Here is a 21,200-nt window from a genome sequence, read left to right as displayed (position 1 = left end):
TATTTCGACAAGCGACAATCAGTTCGGGTTTAAAAGGAAACATGGAACCGACATGTGTATATTTGCTCTGAAGGAGCTATTATTTAAATATCGAAGCCTAAACTCAACAATGTTTTTATGCTTCATTGACTCATCGAAAGCCTTTGACCGGATCAATCACAGCAAACTTTTTCTTATGTTAGCAAAAAGAGGGGTGCCCAAATACATAATCCGTATTCTGGCCTTCTGGTATGCAAATCAACTTGTTCGCATAAAATGGGGTGGCTCGGTCTCTGCTTGCTTTAAAGTAGGTAATGGTGTAAGACAGGGAGGAATTCTCTCTCCATATTTGTTCAATGTTTTCATGGACGACTTATCCAGCCGACTCAATAAGTGTAATACGGGAGGTGTTGTAGGAGACACTGTCATTAACCATCTTATGTACGCAGATGATGTGGTGGTGCTCTCCCCATGCAGTGCTGGCTTGCAGGAGTTACTCTCGATATGTTCCGAATTTGGTGATCATTTTGACATCAAATATAACGCAGAGAAAAGTAATATCATGATTGTCCGTTCTAAAGAAGATAGGGCGGCTATATTCCCTCAGTTCTTTCTTGGCAAAATAGCTATGAATATTTGCAATGAAGCCAAATACCTCGGCCACTTCATATCTGAAGACTTGTCGGATGACAGGGATATTCATCGTCAATGTTGTAAACTTTATGCACAGGCAAATATGCTCAAAAGAAGATTTTCTATGTGCTCCCCCCACGTTAAGACCTCGCTGTTTAAGGCATACTGCACACCATTTTACACAGCTCACCTGTGGTCAAGGTACACAGCTAAATCCATGCAGAGGCTAAATGTAGCCTACAATGATGCCCTGAGGCTGTTACTGCGTGTGCCTAGATGGTACAGCGCCAGTCAATTATTTGTTAGCTCTGGATTACCCACATTTAAAGCGCTTTTAAGAAAATTGATGTACAGCTTCATGTGTCGGCTAAATGAGTCTGGAAATAATATTATAATGAATTTAACAGACCCTACAATGAGCTTTAGATTTAGTCCGAGCCTGTGGTGCCATTGGCACAAAAGCCTGTTTGTTGTGCACTGATTGCCAGTGCTTCCTTGTTGTTCTTTTTTTTTTCCTTTCAAGTCACTTTATTATTATGTCTCCGTATGTACGGTATTCTTTTTTTTTTTTTTTTTTCTTTGTTGGTGTGTGTGTGCTATGGACCCACTGTGAGATTCCGGAATAAAGATAATATAAAATAATAATAATTTTTTTGGAAAAATGCCGTTTGCTCTGGGTCTGCAGAGAGGTGTGCTGTGGTCCGGTCGTGGACCGCGGTCTGCTAATTGAGGGCCTCAATGCCAACCTTTTTTGAAGTTTGTGAGTAGAAAGATTTTGGGGGGGTGTTTGTCATTTGAAATGTTGACAAGGTTATTTTGTGCACTTGTTGAACGATGAAGAAGTGGACAATTGTAGAAAACTTCTTATTAATGGACTCAAACCACAAATCATTTGCCCTCCCCCAAGTTCAGCTCATGCAGCGTGTCATTTTCTTCTGCCCCACCCCCATCTTCTCTCCGCCTCTTACCATGCTTCAGGGAGTCGACAAAGCTTGCATTCTGAGCGGTCATCAATGCGCATGGCTGTTCTCTAATTCGGACATATGTACCTCGCTTTCTCTGTTGACACACTGTGACTTGTGTATGCAAGAATAGCATTTGCCGGGAAACACTAATCACTTTACCTACTCATTGCACATTCCACTTAAAATTGAACAAGTGTGACCTTGGGGGCAAATGGGCAGGAGCTTCAACCACTGGATTTCGGCAGATCTTAGTCTTACTATCAAATTAAAGCTTCCATTATGCTTTAAATTGCGCTTTTAGTGGAATACACAGATATACAAATGTGTTTAGATTTAAAAATGTGTTGCTAACTTCCCCGAGTCTTCAGGAAAAGCCTCCAAAGGTTAGAGAAATATGATAACACACACATACATACTTTGTTAGATAACTTCACCAGATGGTGACTTCATTGAAGCCCCTAGAAAGCTATTAAGTTGTTAGAATCTAACCCTGCAAAGGCATTACTCTGCAGGCTAGAAAAATGAATCAGAGAAGTGTCTCAGCCTTGTCAGCTGAAGTAGGAGGAACCTATTTACAAACACACAAACTACTAAACTGACTACCTCAAAGAGTGAGTGAGGCGTGACATGTGGACTATCAGTCCTCCTGCAGATTTGCAGACAGCATGTCGTGGCCCGGCTACATCAAGTACCACGGCCTAGCCCTGCCACCTGGAGCACACTCAGAAGAGAGCTTGGAATATGCCCAAAGTTTCTCTGTGGAAGACACCGATGTGTTTGCTGTAACATATCCTAAATCAGGTATTGCATGGTTGATATTCCACTTTGAATAACATGGAAGCATTCTTTGTGAGTATTGTAATATACGTATGTCACCGTTACTGTGTTACAGGTGAATTTGAATCAGCAGTGGTATAATACATTTGTCATTCAAATTAGGGAGATGCTATTATTATTTGCAATTTGCTTTTCTTTTTTTTTTTTTTTGTCTTTTTTTAAGTGTTACTTGCACTACACTTTTGTCTGGTGGATGGAAACTGGAAAGTGTAAATTAAATGAAGCTGTCATTTAAATTGCAGTCCCCACATCTGTTTGACTTCATTTTGTGAGGGTTAGTTAAATTTAGGAGTCCAACTTAAAGTGCGAAATGTGAGCTGAATTTTTTTTCCCATTAATTGACTGCGTGCATGGTTTAAGACAGTGTGACCAGTGTGATCCTGTCTTTGACGTCGGGGATTATATTTGGAACATACAGCGGTAGGTGATCATGTTGATTGTGTCTGATAAATATGAGTTTTAAAAGCACCTCTTAAATGTAATTACCCAAGTTTTGCTTGATCCATTTTTAAAAAGAAGTGTTTTAAAGTGGCATTCCTCAACTCAACTGGCGGAAGTTGGGAAGTGTGTCTACTTAAATTACCCTCGGAAATGTGCGTGCTTTTAATTTCAGGGCCACTTTGTTTTCTCCTTTTGGACCTAGGATGGTGACATTACCTTTTGGCCTTCCTAAAAGAAACGGCAACTACGAATAAAATGAATTATGTCTAAATTATCTCGAAGGGAATACCTCAGATTCGTAAGAGTATAATGTTCCCGTGTACATGAACGTTTCATTGGTTCTACCTGGTTCCAACCGCAAAAAAGTTGGAAGGACAGACATGATGACTACAGAACAGCTTTATTTAAAGCACCATGGACTTATGTTGCCTAAGGAGACCCATTCTCGAGAAAGCCTGACATTTTTTGCTCAGGAATTCTCGTTTAAAGACGACGATACCATTGCTGTCACGTACCCGAAGTCAGGTCAGTGTTATTCAGCATACCCCGCCCCAACGCTGATTTTGGTGGTACTTAGACATCATATACGGACAGTAGTTTAGTATTAGCCCACTCGGACAGGGAAGGTGTTTGGCAGTTATAAAATCACCAGAGATTTACCTAGGATTTGTTATAAAACGTAATGCTTTTATTTTGGTAAATCATTTTATTCCCTAAACAGCGGTGTTGTTGTGTTGTGGACAGGGACAGTCTCTGAGAAGGACCTCATAATTTTAATTTTTAATTCTTAAGTTTAATACTATTACTACTATTATACTTATTATTACTTTATTTTTTTAATAGATGATATATTGATTATATATACATATTATATATTGTATAATTTTCATCTATGTACTGAATACTGTATATTTTATTTTCATTTGTTATTCATTTATTATTATTACTTTTTAAGTTTAAAAAATAACGTGCTATCAAAGCCATCAAAATCTCAATTTAAATATGCATAGAAAATAAAGTTGAATCCTGGAATCATACGGGACGTAAGTTTGCTTCATTCAAACAAATTGCTACAATTATTTCTATGCATGTGTAAGTCCTTGACATCAGTCAACTCGTAATTCCCAGTGGTGCTTGAGTGAATAACCAGTGTAATAAATGGATTTGTAAGAGTGTAATCTGTACATTATTTCATGTAATGTTTATTTCTGACTGAACAAAGTGCTTAGGTGGAAATTGTGGAAAAACGATTCTCATTGGTTTTTATTTTGTGCTAGTACACTATTCATAAAAACAACTTCATAAAACATTTGGCATACACATGTCACTGTTTATTAAGTAACCCTATGGACTGGTACATATGACAAAATATGCTCCTGTGCAGGTACAATCTGGATGCAAGAGATCCTCCCGCTGGTGCTGAGTGAGGGGGACTTGACGCCTATCCAAACAATCCCCAACTGGGATAGAGTTCCCTGGCTCGAGGAGAAAAGACTAAAAGAAGTTGTGGATCAGTTGTCTTCTCCACGAGCACTGGTCACACATTTTCCTTTCCAACTCATGCCGCAATCGTTCTTCTCCTCAAAAGCCAAGGTACGTTCTGGTTCCAAATACATTGCTGTTCGTATCATTAGCAAATGCAAGGTTTCTAACTGTTTCTAACTAACGTTACTCCTTTTCAGGTGATCTATGTAATGAGGAACCCCAAGGATGTCATTGTGTCTTCTTATTATTTCCACCAGATGGCTGCTTTCCTTGAAGACCCTGGAACCTGGGATGAGTTTATTGACAAATTCCTGGAAGGCAAAGGTTTAGTTTAAAAAAAAAAAAAAAAAAGTCTTTCTTTTTGGGGGCTTGCTTTTTCTGTTCAGACTCTGGGCTGTTTGAGAAAATAGTAGCCAGTCACCTAGATCCAACTCCCACCCTCCACACCTATGCACTTGTCATGGTAGGAATGCCCGTTGTCCTCCTCAAGAGCTCAGGGCTCATTTGCATGACAAAAATAAACACTTCAAACCAAAAGTACTTATGATGAATTCAAATGATGTTTGAAAATATTAGAAAAATACCCAAAGCATATATGCCAAATTTTATTTTTAAATCAATTCTTCAAAGAATATATTACAAAATTATGAGCATATTTTTTTAGCACTGGCATTTCAACAATTTACAATATAAAACAAGATTAAATACAAGTTTTTAAATCTGTCCCACAATGTATACACTAAGGCATGTAACCTATATAGCCTGACCTACTGAAGGTTTTTAAAATTGTTAACTCATTAAAAAAATACATACTTCTAATAATAATAAGAATAATGTATACTTATAAGTCTCTTGTTTTTTTAAAAAAAAAATTTATTACACACTATGGAAAAAAATCCATCTTTGTTTATAGACTGTATAGCGGTTATTCCAATTTACACACAATTTTCATGTATTTGTACCTATAGACACCAATTCATATCTGTATACATTCACCGCATTCTCTTTTGTAACTTTTTTTGTGCCATTGCTGACACAGATTATGTAATCAGACTTTACCACATTTTTGTTCCACATATAGAAGTCCAAATTATTTTCTGTTATGAAATTATTTTTCACACATTGACATCTGTAATAAACTCAGATACACACAACAGGTGAGGTCTTATCCATTGGCATTGAGGTGCAATTGAGGTTCGCATACGTACACACATAACTACATAAATATGATTCGCAGGCTACACTTACAGTATCTTATGAAGCACCAGTTATAAACTACGACCAAAAGTATCAACTTTGTAGATACTGCAGCAATTGTTGAAATTATCTTTAGGCCAGTGACTCTTGTATTGACCATGAACTCAAAGTAACTTCATTTTAAATTATATTTTGAACTATTTTATACCCCAAAATATTTTTTCCCCCTGTGTTTTGTGTCTGCAGTGATGTTTGGCAAATGGACAGACCATGTTAAGAGCTGGAAGCACGCAGATCTGGGAGACAGAATCATGTATATAACATACGAGCAAATGATTCAGGTTATAAATTAAGGCTTCTGTTTTTTTTTTTTTTTTTTTTTTTTTTTTTTTTTTTTTCTTGACCGTATGTTTTCACACACCCACACAATGAGCATTGAGTAACTTTCATATTTTGCAGGACCTTCCTTCAGCTGTACGTCGTATTGCTGATTTCCTGGGAAAGAACCTGAGTGATGAAGTCATTGAGAAAATAGCCAACCATTGTTCTTTCAAGTCCATGCAAGCCAACAAGATGTCTAACTTCAGTTTGGTCCCCAAGATGTATATGGACGCTGACAAGTCTCAATTCCTTAGGAAAGGTGAGGCCACACTTCTGTTTTCTTTCCTTGCAACTGACCATTTTAGTGCAGCCACGTTTTCTCCAATTAATCAACGTGACAACTATCTGTAGCTCAGTGCCCGTGCAGTAAGCCCAACCAACTGTGAAGTAAGCCCAACCACCTCATATTTTGGTTTTAGGGTTTGAATACTTGGCCCATCCTTAGTCTGTTTTTGTCAAAATACTGTGTGATTTGTTTTCCTTTCACATCTGTCCAATGAACCAACGAAAAAAAAACTGTAATCTGCCCATTGACCTCAGGAACAGGAAGGCATACAGACTCACCTGAATGAAATCACCCTATAAAAAACTGTGCTTTACATTTGTTCATCCATCCATCCATCCATCCATCCATCCATTTGGATATCATTAGGTTTTAATTACGTTCCCTCCATACTGAGTATAGAGGTTTTTCACAGTCACGTGAGTCGTGACGTTTTTCCGCCCAGATGTTAACATTCCTCCATCTTGGACTTTCGGGTGGCATCGTTTCCCACACGCTAAAATGGAAATTTCCTAAAAAATACAACGATTACCAGTTGTAAATTGAGACAGAGACATTATGTTCTGTGTCTGCCACATTTAGATTACCCGAACATACTGTATATAATTACGTGATAAACATGAGTAATTACACCCACCGAACTTTAAAACTTACAAACGCCTTTAGGGCTATAAATACTTCGTAGCAGGATTCGTCATCTTTTATTGGTGAAAACCATGTCAGGTGTTTACATCTTCGTTAGTAAGGTGAGTGAATTTTTCACTGACACTGCCCACCCATAGATTAATATCAAGCAGACCTGTTGCCTGTCGCCAGACAGGGAGTATGAAATGCATGGGACGGCACAATAAATGCTCCCTTCTGTCTCATCTATAGGATATGTTGAATTTGTCCACTTCACACCACTGGAAACGATCATATAAATGCAGTATTTACTATTCAACTATTTTTCAATCTGTCTATTATTTCATATTGTGTTATTTATTAGAATTGTAATTATTTTACTTTTGCATGAGGGAGCAACACAATCATACCATCAAGAACGGTTGCCATCTCCGGCCTGCGTTTTTTTATCTTCTGGCATAGGGTGAAGGTCTTTTGTTTCTCTGTCGTCTTCACATAGCTAAAGATGGATGGCACATAATCTGGTGATAGAAGATTGTTGCTCTTCTCTCCTGCACTAAATAATTACAATTAGGAAATAAAAGCAGGATGAATGCACATAAGTTAGTCAATTACATTACTACACTCTAGCGCACGCGTCACTTAACATCAAAGCCAGATTTTATTTCTCTTTGTTTGCACGCGAAGTGCGAGGCTTTCCTCTTGAAGCATCTTCCCTAGCTGAGTGGCAGCTTGGTCCAACGGCCAAACACACCCAAACGCTAGCATAATTCAAAATGCTAATAATACATTTGCCTACCTCCTATGAAATGGTTGCTACAACGCCTCGAACTGTCAGTTGGGAAAAAGTTTACCCGTTTTATGGCAGCCAGGCACTTTTCACGGCGCTCCTTCTTTTGTGGGATCCGGTACAGATTCTTCGAATTCTCTTGCACATTTGTGCAGCCACATGGAACACCGTACTTCACTGTTTCAGATTTTGTCGCGGTGTATCTAATTAAACGTGGCCTTGCAAAGCTGCGGTGTGTGTCCAAGACAGCCATTGCCTTTTTGATGGAATTGCAGTGATGTCACGTGAAAAATCTCTATACAAAGTAAGTTAACATCTGCTGCTGGATCTGGTCAAACACTGTCTCTAGTGCTGAAAACAACTTCATGCAATAGCTTTGTTGTATTTGTCTTTGCATTGTCTGAATGGATTCCTTAATGATAATTTAATCTTTGGGTTAGGTATTGTTGGAGACTGGAAAAAACATTTCAGTTCAGCGCAACTGGCCCACTTCTCCTCGACCATTTACAAGGAGCTGGAAGGGGAGACTTTTACTCTGCCATGGAACCTGAGTGATGCAGCAGAGGTCACAAATGTGTATGCTTAACTCTTTACAGCAATAGATTCAGAATTAGGTTATCTAAACATCAAATATTATGATCAAGACTTGATACCCTGTCACTATTGAGGGTTACCCTTCATTTTCAGATTTAGAGTAAAATGCTGGGATTGACTCGTCAAGCTTCATTATCAATACTGTATACACTAACTTGTCTGTTTACCATGTACACCTGCACAGTAATCCAAAACAAGACTCATTCACTGTATGGGTCCAGGGATGTGCTACTTAACAAATATCAAGTGTATCTGTTGACATACTGACAAGTATATATTTTTATTTTTTCACTATGTACGTTTTGAACCTCACAAGTGTATTAGTTTATATAGTTTGGGTGATGATGAGGTACATATTACTGAAATAATATATTTTTAATAACTACTATTTTGTCTTGTTTACTATGTAGAGTATCGTAAAATGTGATGCTCAAATTATTCATGCGAATGCTATTTGCATGTGACTGAATAAAATGCTATTTTTCTTGGATTGCTTTACTGATTGATTTACAGCTGGTTAAAAAGTTTTGGTATGATACAGGATTCTTTTGTGTCACACCTCTGTTATAGTGGAAACATATTGTTGGATTGCAATTTACTTACTTATCTCTACTATCATAATCTGCTAGTGACAGAATGAGAGAATATCAACCTCCAATAACTACTTACAAAAAGGTATAAATCAGAATCTAGGTGTTTAGTGCTGGGCTTTTGTGGGTATTGTAATCCTCTTGCAAACCTGTGTAATGTAACGGCAATTTACAGTATCTGAGTGATGAGTGCAGTTTAGCTTCTGTGTAAAAATTTATGAACGTGCCATGCCTTCGTACTTAACCAACAGGTGGCAGCAGATGAACATTTTTGTTGTCTTCAAGAGCACATAGGCGCACATACGAACACACTATAAATGTCAAAATACATAAATATATCCGGTATTGCGTACAGCTGTACTTTATTGTCTCTGCAATATCAATAAAAATATTTTAATTCAATATTAATTTTTAATCATACCTAATAAAGTTTTAAACAATTTTACTCCTTAATATGCTATGCCTGTATGTCAAATCAAGGATCCACAATTTAATTCTGAGACTGATACACAATGGGTGCTTGGACTATAATAATTTTAATATAATAATTGGAAGCTACTACTGTAGCCTAAACTGTCCTAGGGCAGTCTGACATCGGCCCGATCAACCACTCGTTCTTACAGTACTTTCAGTACTTTGTGAGTGGGCTTGGAACAATGGTGAGGGACTTGACTAACCTGTGATTTGACTCAGCAACCCTGTTACTACCCTCGACTCGCTTTGAGTCAACCATAACCTTGTGACTTGACTTGCCCACCACAGACAAAGTTGGGACGCTTTTGGAGCAAAGGACTTGCACTCGGATCAGAGCCACTTGTGTGGTCATCTGCTAAAAAATACCATTGAACTCAGTCTACTATTCTAACTTCGATATACACTCACCGACCACTTAATTAGGTACACCTGTCCAACTGCTCGTTAACACATAATTTCTAATCAGCCAATCACACGGCAGCAACTCAGTGTATTTAGGCATGTAGACATGGTTTAAGACAATCTCCTGCAGTTCAAACCGAGCATCAGTATGGGGAAGAAAGGTGATTTGAGTGACTTTGAACATGGCATGGTTGTTGGTCCCAGAAGGGCTGGTCTGAGTATTTCAGAAACTGCTGATCTACTGGGATTTTCACGCGCAACCATCTCTAGGCTTTACAGAGAATGGTCGGAAAAAGAAAAAATATCCAGTGAGCGGCAGTTCTGTGGGCGGAAATGCCTTGTTGATGCCAGAGGTCAGAGAAGAATGGCCAGACTGGTTCGAGCTGATAGAAAGGCAACAGTGACTCCAATAACCACCCGTTACAACCAAGGTAGGCAGAAGAGCATCTCTGAACGCACTGTACATCGAGCTTTGAGGCAGATGGGCTACAGCAGCAGAAGACCACGCTGGGTGCCACTCCTTTCAGCTAAGAACAGGAAACTGAGGCTACAATTTGCACAATCTCATCGAAATTGGACAATAGAAGATTGGAAAAACGTTGCCTGGTCTGATGAGTCTCAATTTCTGCTGCAACATTCGGATTGCAGGGTCAGAATTTGGCGTCAACAACATGAAAGCATGGATCCATCCTGCTTTGCATCAAGGGTTCAGGCTGGTGGTGGTGGTGTAATGGTGTGGGGAATATTTTCATGGCACTCTTTGGGCCCCTTGGTACCAATTGAGCATCGTTGGAACGCCACAGCCTACCTGAGTATTGTTGCTGACCATTTCCATCCCTTTATGACCACAATGTACCCAACTTTTGATGGCTACTTTCAGCAGGATAATGCGCCAGGTCATAAAGCTGGAATCATCTCAGACTGGTTTCTTGAACATGACAATGAGTTCACTGTACTCAAATGGCCTCCACAGTCACCAGATCTCAATCCAATAGAGCATCTTTGGGATGTGGTGGAACGGGATCATCATGGATGTGCAGCTGACAAATCTGCACCAACTGTGTGATGCCATCATGTCAATATGGACCAAACTCTATGAGGAATGCTTCCAGCACCTTGTTGAATCTATGCCACGAAGAATTGAGGCAGTTCTGAAGGCAAAAGAGGGTCCAACCCGTTACTAGCATGGTGTACCTAATAAAGTGGCCGGCGAGTGTATTTGCATACGCCAATTGAGTGCTGCTTTCCCTCATCTTTTTATTCCAAAGAAACCTAAGAACAGGAGGTGTACTGGCTTTCTGTGTCTTATTTAAGGTGGCATATTCAGGGTATAGGCTTTCGCATGTGCTTTCCACTAGTCCATCAGTCATTGATGTGCAAGTTCCAATTGTGAGCCAAACAGTTTCCAAAACTGATTCAAAATTCTGTTGATAGAGCTAGTTGTGAGAAATTACTTCTTATGTGAATAAGTCGTGAAAGAGTGCGACTACCCTGTCTATATCCATTCAGTGATCCATCCATCCATCCATCCATTTTCAACACAACTACAGGCCGTTTCAAACTAGCAGCAGCCTCATGTGAAGGGTTCAGCGGCAACCCATTCAGTGTGTATATGGGAGCGGACTTCTCTGCGAAAGTGAGCGGTTCCGGCTGTCTTGGGCTGAATGGTAAGTTTGAATGAATTAACGCCGAGAGGCGAGGCCCAACATATAGGTGCCACAGTACTTACGTCAACAACGCGTCCAACACCAGAGGGGCTGGCGTACTTATGACTGCTATCTGGCTGTTTCAGCGAGCGGATATACCCAAAACACGGCCGACAAAACCTTCATAAATTTGCTTTTCTTAATGTCTCGGGAGCTCTGCGACACTCAAAAAATGAATCTTATACCTCTCCTTACTAAGTTAAATAGAACTTTGAAGTGCGTTTGTGCGGAAATGTAGTTCATGAACAACAAAAAACTATTCACCTTCTCCCCGAAACTAGTAAAACTCTTTACACAGCTATTATAATGCCCCCTACTCCTTGAAATAGGAAAAGTCACAGTTTTTTGTGGAACAATAAAAAATAAACTCATTGGTGCGTGGGACTATAGAAAATATGCTTACCGCTTTTCACTTCCTGACAGCGTCAACATCAAGCTACGTAGCTCCTCCCATTTTGCGCTTGCTTTCAAGTTCAAATACGAATCCTTAGGTAGACATTTTTAATATTACCCAAAATAAGGAGAGAAGGCACTCAATTTAGCTGAAAAGCTTGCAAGGAGAAAGAGGGGAAACTATACAGCTTCTGCAATCGTTCTAACTAGCCCCTCCTTTACCTCGCTTTTTATTTGGAATGGCCCTAGCAACAGACGGGTGTCTTGCCCTAAAAGGGAAAGGGATAGCAAGCGGGCCCCCCCATTGTATTTGTATGGCTATGTGTGTGCATGTTGGTGGAATTATATAAATGTGTGTCAGCACATTTTCAGCAAGGCAAAGCTGCCTCTTTTGCCTGTCAGGCAAGAGGTCTCCTCAAGGCTTCTTTAAGACAAAACTTTAACAAATGAGCAAAAAAATTTCTTCATTGTGAGCAGCATGAGACAAAATCATCTCTTCATTGCGAACAGCACTAGACAAAAGCATTTCATTTCGAGCAGCACTAGGAAAAAGCATTTTGCAAGTAATAAAATGCAACAATATGATTTCTTAAATGTCCTAGACAGTTCAGTTTCTCAAAGTCTGCGGCTTGTCCTTGAAGTTGACCTGTTGAACCTGTGCCGGTTTAAACTGGTCAGAATGACATGGCAGTTCTATAAAGAGCTAAACATGTCTATAGTTATCAGTCACAAAAATGTACTGCAATCAATAATGGAACACACTATTACAACAATCAATACTTTATTGTGAGCCTTCATTGGTCAAAGCAAATATTTAATAAACATTTAATTATTATCTCATCACTTGCTGTGGACCACTCTTCACCCTGGGCTGACGCTAGTGTAAAAAAGCCTTTATCCTTGTCAGGGTCACGGACTGCTTTAGCCTATCCCTGCTGATTTCGGGCAAAAGGCGGACTACACTCTAAACTGGTCGCCAGTCAGTCGTAGGGCACACACAGAGATAGACACCCTTTCACAATCAATGCCACTGAGTGGGAATCGATCCCACCTTGCCTATGCCGAAGTCAGGTGAATGTACCATTACACCATCAGGTTTACAATAATAAAATAATAAATAATAAAAAATACAATAATACAATAATAAAAAAAATAAAACTAAACTAAATATAAATGCATGCTTGTCAAACATAAAATATCTCAAATAAAGCAATTTGGCTAAAACTCATGGTTTGAGTTTGCTTGTGTGCCGTAGTGTGTCTTGTCATGTGATTACCCAATTATTTTACCTATTGTGGCCTGGTCCTTGCGTGTTGACCAATCTGCTGCCTCTTGTTTCACCCACCTGTGCCTCATTGTCTCATTACCCCATGTCTGTAAGTGCCCCATGTGCTGTCAGTCTTAGTTGTGTCAGTGTCGATATCAGTGTCCAAGCCCTTGTGTTGATTCTTGCTAAAGTAAGTTTTTGATTCCTGTTTTTTTGTTTGATCCCCGTTTGTTTGTACTTTGTTTTTCAGTCTTTGATTGTTAAAGTATTTATGAATTCCCCGACACCCAGCCTTGACTTTGCGTTTTTTCCCTTTTGATTACCCTGCATTTGGAACCTCCATGCCCCCCTCCACCTGATATAAATGAAAATGTCTACCGTGTGCATGGGTCTCAGCACGTGGAGTTCTTTGATTCAAGCTAAATAAACGGAGGGATTTTTCTTGCTACTTTATCAGATACTAGTATTTGGAGGGCGTTCCAGCAAGTTTGAACTTGTGAGCTCTGTGAGTCTGGACTTTGCAAGTTAAGTTAATAGACAAGAATGGAAGGAATAGAATATGGTTGTCCTTTCTGAATACCAAGAATGGAAAGTTCGAAATTGTGAGCTCAATGGCGAACTGCATTTGAAGTCTGAGGCCAAGTGTCATGAAAATGTTTGGGGACTTGATTGGTAGCCCAAAGAGAAAATACAGTGGCATGCAAAAGTTTGTGCTTCCGAAGTATGGGCCTAACCAAGCTTTTTCACATTACTACACATCTACAAATGAAGGGATAAAGGGACTGGCACACTTTCCAGCTCTGGCTTGTGTTAAATCACTGTACATGTGGTTCCAGAACTTTAGTAGGTTAAAATTAATCTGTTTTGTGTTATGAAATTACTTCAAACCATTAAATCACAAAGAAAAAAAGGTACCCTTGAAACAAATGGATGTTTTGTTAATCTCTTCCTGTTGAATCATGTTTATAAGTGCAGATCATTGATTCTTTGGCAACACAACTTTCACCTTTCTGAGTAGATGTGATGTTATACCTGTCTTGAAATCTGTTTTATTAATCTCTAAGATGTTTAAGGGCATCAAGGTGTGGGTTCACGGTCGTTTCGTTCAAACTCATCCAAACACACCTTTACAGCATGTTTGTGTACTGAGTCACAGTCATGCTGCAGCAGAAGAGAGCCTTCTCTAAACTGTTCCTGAATTGGAAGGATACAATTCTTCACCATTTATGTAAGATGAGCCCACAAGACTATCATGACTGTACAATTTTAGGGATAATAATGTAAAAAGAAAGAAAATAGGTCTTATTTGACCATATTTTTAAGTAAATAAGTACATTTAAATGTTTCCCATTGTCATTTGAGTGTGTGCACGTGTGAGTGTGTGCAAGAGCCTGTGTGCTGGTCTCTTATCTGTCCCCTGAGTCCTGACACTATGCTATTATATTCAATTACATGGTGGCCTATTTTGTCTGTGTGAGTGGGGGCGGGTGCGTGAGAGTGTATGTGGATATTGCAGACCTTGTGGTGCCTGCTATGGGACACCCACTTTGCCACTGCCTTGCACCCAATGGTCCAACCCTGGCTGCCCACAGGATGCCTTCCTTTGATGCCTTTCCTCATTAAGACGCACGCAGAGGGACAAGCACACACATATACACACATTGCTCCAAAGATCATTCAGCCAGCCGAGTCCTCTTGAGCCTACGCGGAGCCAATCTCACATTTATCTGATGTTCAGAAGTTTACTCAAGTCCAACCCAATGTTTTGATCAGTTATGTTGTTTCAAACAGGTTTCTCTACAATTATTTTTGAAATTATACATTTTGTTGACCATTTCCCCAGGATTGGAGTATTTTTTATCAACCAGTTTTGATCAGTGACACCTTCTAGTGTTGGTTAAACCACATACAGTTATACCCCGTTCAATATCCTGCCAGGTAGTCTCACTGAACACTAAATTGTCCATCAGTGTAAGATTTTAATGATCTGTTTTAAGTCTTGTGGGTGACAGGTGATCGGTCCTGGGTGTAACCTGCTCCCCAACTGGGATAAAGTCCATCTCAGCCTAAACAGGATAAGCGCTAAAGAAGATGGAAGGCTGAATGGTCAGTTTGATTCATTCCACAATTAAAGGCATCCTGTCTGGTGAGTGATGGCATGGGAAATGGCGTCACTGACCGACATTCTGTGAAATGTGAGCTTTTAGCCTCGATGTAGCAGTCATTTGCTAAATTACCCATGTTTCTTTGATGCCTTTGTTAGATACGTTAAGATTGCTGTGTGCCGTCCCAAGGGTCATATAGAATGCTATAGACTACAAATGGCTAGTGTAGTGCAGACATACACCCCACCGCTGTTTTATATACAGTATGATACAGAAGGTGTGTAACCTTTGTTCAAATGTTTGCATTATGAGTACTCATAATGGGCAAGAATGTCAGTATTTTACTTGTTGATTTTTTTCTTCTTGTTTCTTATAGAAAAATCAGATTTTCATGTTGGAACTGTACAATTCTCATCTGTGACTCTGATAAAATCAGGGTTACAGTCATTCTTCATTTATCCTATTACTACAAAGAACTTTAGATCAGTCCCGCTAATTTTAGAGCAACACCATTATACTGCCAAACATATAGTAGTTTTAATTATATTGGTATTGTTAACACAAAATCATTATCATAATTTTTTTCTCTCATTTGAGCTACACCAAAAATGATTCATACCCTGGCCACATTTTGAAAAAAAGAAAAGTTAGTTTTTTTTCTTAGCTGGAAATGATGCAAGAAAGTTACAAACTCTAAAGATTCATATGAATTTGCATTTCTCTTGCATTGTCATCATTAATTTTACTGTTCGAAAAGTAAAAATATGCTTGATCAATAAATCTGTTGCATCATTCCAAAGGATCCTGTCATTGACTTTTACTTTTTGCCATTGAAAAAAACAAATGAAAAAAAACAATGGCAATTTTTTCTTTGCCTTTGCATTTTCTATTTCGCTTGTCATTGTCTTTGCCTTTGCTTTTGCTTTTGCCTTTGCTTTACCGAAAGGAATGGTCTGTCAATCAAATGGCGTTTGGAGGGGCTTTCCAAACAGGAATAGTAGTCGATAGCTGATTACTCCTACTTTACCTAAAGGAAAGTGACGTTTCGGGTTTTTGATTCATCGTTTATTTGGAGAGTATTGAAAAAATCTTTTTCACAACTACAGTGGGGCAAATAAGTATTTAGTCAACCACTAATTGTGTAAGTTATCCCACTTGAAAATATTAGAGAGGCCTGTAATTGTCAACATGGGTAAACCTCAACCATGAGAGACAAAATGTGGGAAAAAAAAAACAGAAAATCACGTTGTTGATTTTTAAATAATTTATTTGCAAATCATGGTGGAAAATAAGTATTTGGTCAATACCAAAAGTTCATCTCAATACTTTGTTATGTACCCTTTGTTGGCAATAACGGAGGCCAAATGTTTTCTGTAACTCTCCACAAGCTTTTCACACACTGTTGCTGGTATTTTGGCCCATTCCTCCATGCAGATCTCCTCAAGGGCAGTGATGTTTTGGGGCTTTCATTGGGCAACACGGACTTTCAACTCCCTCCACAGATTTTCTATGGAGTTGAGATCTGGAGACTGGCTAGGCCACTCCAGGACCTTGAAATGCTTCTTACGAAGCCACTCCTTTGTTGCCCTGGCTGTGTGTTTGGGATCATTGTCATGCTGAAAGACCCAGCCACGTCTCATCTTCAATGCCCTTGCTGATGGAAGGAGATTTTCACTCAAAATCTCTCGATACATTGCCCCATTCATTCTTTCCTTTACACAGATCAGTTTTCCTGGTCCCTTTGCAGAAAAACAGCACCAAAGCATGACGTTTCCACCCCCATGCTTCACAGTGGGTATGGTGTTCTTCGGATGCAATTCAGTATTCTTTTTCCTCCAAACACGAGAACCTGTGTTTCTACCAAAAAGTTCTATTTTGGTTTCATCTGACCATAATTCATTCTCCCAGTCCTCTTCTGGATCATCCAAATGCTCTCTAGCGAACCGCAGACAGGCCTGGATGTGTGCTTTCTTCAGCAGGGGGACAAGTCTGGCAGCGCAGGATTTGAGTCCCTGGGAGCGCATTGTGTTACTGATAGTAGCATTTGTTACTGTGGTCCCAGCTCTCTGTAGGTCATTCACTAGGTCCCCCTTTGTGGTTCTGGGATTTTTGCTCACCGTTCTTGTTATCATTTTGACGCCACGGGGTGAGATCTTGCATGGAGCCCCAGATCGAGGGAGATTATCAGTGGTCTTCTATGTCTTCCATTTTCTAATAATTGCTCCCACAGTTGATTACACCAAGCGTTTTACCTATAGACCCCACTCACCAACGTCACACAATGACGTGTCGTTGTATTGTGCCGCCATATTGTCCGTCATTGTGGGTCCGTATTCTCAATGGTCTCAATTTATCGTGCAATTCATGGAAGCCCCGGTGCTTTCAGACGCTGTAAACTCATTGGATGTGTTGCATAAAAGGCGTCATGTGGAAACGCTTCGGTCGATCCATTCGACAGATCCATATTTGATGCCTAAATCAATATTTTTCAACCCGCTGTCTTCGCCGTCTCTGCCTGACATCTGCTACCCTGATATCTACAACTATCTTGTCCACAGAAACTCAGCCTATTCTCACGAAACTTTGTAAAACTTTAAGAGCAGCACTCTAAGCAACATTACCCCGTGTGACCCTTTACTTCCAATTTTCTAAAATGGCGACAATCAATAAAAAAAAAAGTTGACTGCGATGGCCAACGCTTCAAGGATAGGTGGATATTGGACTATTTCTTCAATAAAATACGCAACAACTGTGTCTGCCTCATTTGCAAAGAGACAGTCGCTGTTTTCAAAGAGTTCGATGTGACGCGATATTAGCAAACAAGACACGCTGACATGTACGACAACATTACAGGGAAGATACGCAGCGAGAAATTAAAGCAACTTGAAGCTACTTTAATTTCACAGCAGCAGCATTTCGCAAGAGCCCGAGTGTCGAAAGAGAACGCCACAAAGGCGAGATTGTTGAAATTATGAAATAAAAAAAATAATAATAATAATGAAGCAAATGTGACACACAGAAGGGCTTGCTAAAATTTGTTTAAATATATTGTTATACGTAAATCAGCCAAGGTAGCCCCCCACATTTTTACCACACCAAATCTGGCCCCCTTTGCAAAAAGTTTGGATACTCCTGTTTAACTGATGATCCGTAGACGAGGCCAACTTCTTTCACTTGGTACCAGCTAAATATTATTCAAAAAATAATGATGGTGGAAGAAATAAGCATCTTGAATTTGAAACTATGTTGTTGGCGATTTAGCCTCACAATGATCTTAAATGTGGTTGTCAGCCCTAAACCCTCTAAATATATATTAAATGCATCTTACCAGATATAAAATGACTACTACATAATCTGTGGTGATTGTTTGGTGCCCAGTTTTCTCGTCGAATTGCAGCAGTCCATCTCGCTCTCCTCTCTGGGTCTCTCGGAATACGGTAGAACTTCAAGTCTCTCCGTCTATCTTCTCTGTTACTGCAACCAACCGCCACACACGCCTTCACCATTTTGATTATTAATGTTAACGAGCAGAAAAACACGCCATAATAGGAGGAATTTACGTAGCGGTAATGCATAAACACGACGAGCTGACGGACAATATGGCGCGGAGGCGTGGTTGTGACGTCATGTGAGTGGGGTCTACTGCAGACTCAGTCTTCCCAGCCTGGTGCAGGTCTACAATTTTGTCTCTGGTGTCCTTCGACAGCTCTTTGGTCTTGGCCATAGTGGAGTTTGGAGTGTGACTGACTGAGATTGTGGACAGGTGTCTTTTATACCGATAATGAGTTAATACAGGTGCCATTAATACATGTAACTAGTGGAGCTTCGTTAGACCCCGTTAAAAGAAGTTAGACCTCTTTGACAGCCAGAAATCTTGCTTGTTTGTAGGTGGCCAAATACTTATTTTCCACTCTAATTTGGAAATCAATTCTTTAAAAATCAAACAATGTGATTTTCTGTTTTTTTTTCTTCACATTCTGTCTCTCATGGTTGAGGTTTACCCATGTTGACAATTACAGGCTTCTGTAATCTTTTCAAGTAGGAGAACTTGCACAATTGGTGGTTGACTAAATACTTATTTGCCCCACTGTACTATTCCTGTATGGAAAGCCCATCCCAACACCATTTGATTTACAGACCATTCTTTTTGGTGAAAGCAAAGGCAAAGACAATGACAAGTGAAATAGAAAAGGCAAGAACAACAAAAAATTGCCATTGGTTTATCCGTTAAAAGTAAAAGTCAATCACAAAAAGTAGACGTCAATGACAAAATTTGTGATTGTTTTTTCCATTTGTGATTTTCAATGACAAGATATATTTTTATATTTTCATTTATTTATTAGTCTTTATATTTGTTTAATAATTTATTCAATCATTTGTTTATATATTAATTTTATTTTTTAATTTTGGCACAAAATTAAAAAATAATGATTCCATAGATCCCCTCACTTTCCTGAAATCAGCTGGGAAAGGCTCAAGCACACTTACAACCCTCACAAGAATGACTGTTAAAGAAAAAAAATGAATGGACAAAGATTTCAAACAAGAACAACTTCAGAAAACTGAACCGACACACATGCACATGCACATGCAAGACCCACCCAGGGTGCCTGCTTAGTTCCGGGCTGTGCGGCAATTAGCAGTAATAGCAGGAAGCTAGTTAACGTTATCTGCGCCTCTATTGGCACTGACAGACCATGGACCGGTCACGTAGGGATACAGTTAGACTGAAAGCGGGGGGAGGGGGTCGTTTGGAAGAGGATGGGAGAGAGGCCTCAAAATATAAAATGGGAGCATTCATTGTTGGGGCGACAGAGCCCCAAGGGAGCAATCCTAAAATATAGTACATTCTTTTAGCTAACTGGCTACTATAGTTGTTGAATAGTGTTGACATTTAAACAAAGCAACAAAGATTTCTCACATTAGAACTTGGCGTATGTGTCTTTATTGAAAAGGATAACATTTTGCATCATTGTTATATTTGCTCAAAGGCTTCTGACTGCAACAGTAACATCTCTATTGTTTTCCTTCATACATTTCTGAATGCATTTATCAACGCGTGATGCCTGTCTAGAAACGGGTGATGGAATGAGTTGGCGAGGGGGGCGGATTGGCACAACGATAATGTTATGAGTGTGTGCTTGAAAGCATTTGAGGATGTAGTCAGGGAGGCCCAAAAGAGATCCAACAAAACAAACAAGAGAAATCCCTGAATGGAGCTCAGACACAACAGTCACGTAGCTTTCACTAGCAGGCAGACAGACAGGCGCATGGAGGATGCTGCACTCCACTCTCTGCATTTACTCTGATTGTATTTCTGCTGCGTTTGTATCAACATTTGCGTGAGTTGTTGATACACTAGGTCATGTGTCACCAAACATAGAGTAAATACGGTTCCAATGTAGTGGCTCTGGATTGACCAAACATCTTGAGATGGATGAATTCATCCAAACGTGGATTCACAAATATAAAAGAATATTTCTCTAGTTACTAAGACGTTAGAAAGAAGGCAAAATCAAGAAATAATGGGGGGGAAGCAACTCCTTCATTATAATGAACAGTTTATTGTTTGGTCTATTTTTTTGTTTTTTGTTTGTGTACATTTGATCTCCCGTGGCTTTTACAATAATGTTAAAATAATGTTTACTGCACATGTTTGGAGGATGAAATTGTCCACTGCAATGTTTGGACGTGGACTCATTCACATATAAAGACATGCAAAATAAACTTTGTGGCAAACAAACTGCTCGTCATTTGGGTGAAAGCTTATTTGTGTGTTTGTTCCCGTTTCACAGCAATCTTGTTGATAACTTAGAATGCAGTATTCAAAAATCATCCCTGAATAGAATAGAAAAGAAACACTTCAAACGTCATTACACATTGTGAAGAAAATCGCAGCATTGACCAATTAGGCCCGTTTGGCAACAAAGGACGGATATCGCAGCACCGCACAGCTGGAACTGGTAATGTGGGTTCAGATGTTGTGGCTGTTCACATTAAGGCCGATGAGAGAATTAAAGGCATCATTCAGTATTGTTTTAATTCCCAAACTGG

The 21,200-nt window shown here is 39.5% G+C and overlaps 1 protein-coding gene across 4 annotated transcripts; it reads left to right on the top strand.

The window, feature by feature from the left end:
- The first annotated feature begins 1,560 nt into the window (after nt 1-1,560).
- On the top strand, nt 1,561-8,699 carry sult2st3 (sulfotransferase family 2, cytosolic sulfotransferase 3). 4 transcript variants are annotated; one of them, XM_057835532.1, is made up of 6 exons: nt 1,561-2,378; nt 4,240-4,448; nt 4,538-4,664; nt 5,784-5,878; nt 5,997-6,177; nt 8,056-8,699. In XM_057835532.1, the coding sequence occupies exons 1-6, from the start codon at nt 2,243-2,245 to the stop codon at nt 8,199-8,201; spliced, it is 894 nt and encodes a 297-aa protein (XP_057691515.1). In that variant the 5' UTR covers nt 1,561-2,242; the 3' UTR covers nt 8,202-8,699. The 4 variants fall into 4 exon arrangements, with proteins under 4 accessions (XP_057691515.1, XP_057691516.1, XP_057691514.1 ...); XM_057835533.1 differs by lacking the exon at nt 1,561-2,378 and adding an exon at nt 2,632-2,834; XM_057835531.1 differs by lacking the exon at nt 1,561-2,378 and adding an exon at nt 2,870-3,380 and having other exon boundaries at nt 4,598-4,664.
- The last annotated feature ends 12,501 nt before the right edge of the window (nt 8,700-21,200 follow it).

This window comes from Corythoichthys intestinalis, chromosome 4, assembly GCF_030265065.1.
Source record: "Corythoichthys intestinalis isolate RoL2023-P3 chromosome 4, ASM3026506v1, whole genome shotgun sequence".
Lineage (NCBI taxonomy): Eukaryota > Metazoa > Chordata > Actinopteri > Syngnathiformes > Syngnathidae > Corythoichthys > Corythoichthys intestinalis.
The sequence above is the reverse complement of the archived record's forward strand: the minus strand, read 5'-3'. Positions and strand labels throughout refer to the sequence as shown.

Excerpts from the sequence above, each read along its gene's own strand:
- sult2st3 (XM_057835530.1), top strand. The coding sequence starts at position 3,179 with ATGAACGTTTCATTGGTTCTACCTGGTTCCAACCGCAAAAAAGTTGGA. Across the intron at positions 3,381-4,239 it reads TGTCACGTACCCGAAGTCAG|GTACAATCTGGATGCAAGAG; the intron begins GTCAGTGTTATT and ends GCTCCTGTGCAG. Across the intron at positions 5,879-5,996 it reads CATACGAGCAAATGATTCAG|GACCTTCCTTCAGCTGTACG; the intron begins GTTATAAATTAA and ends CATATTTTGCAG.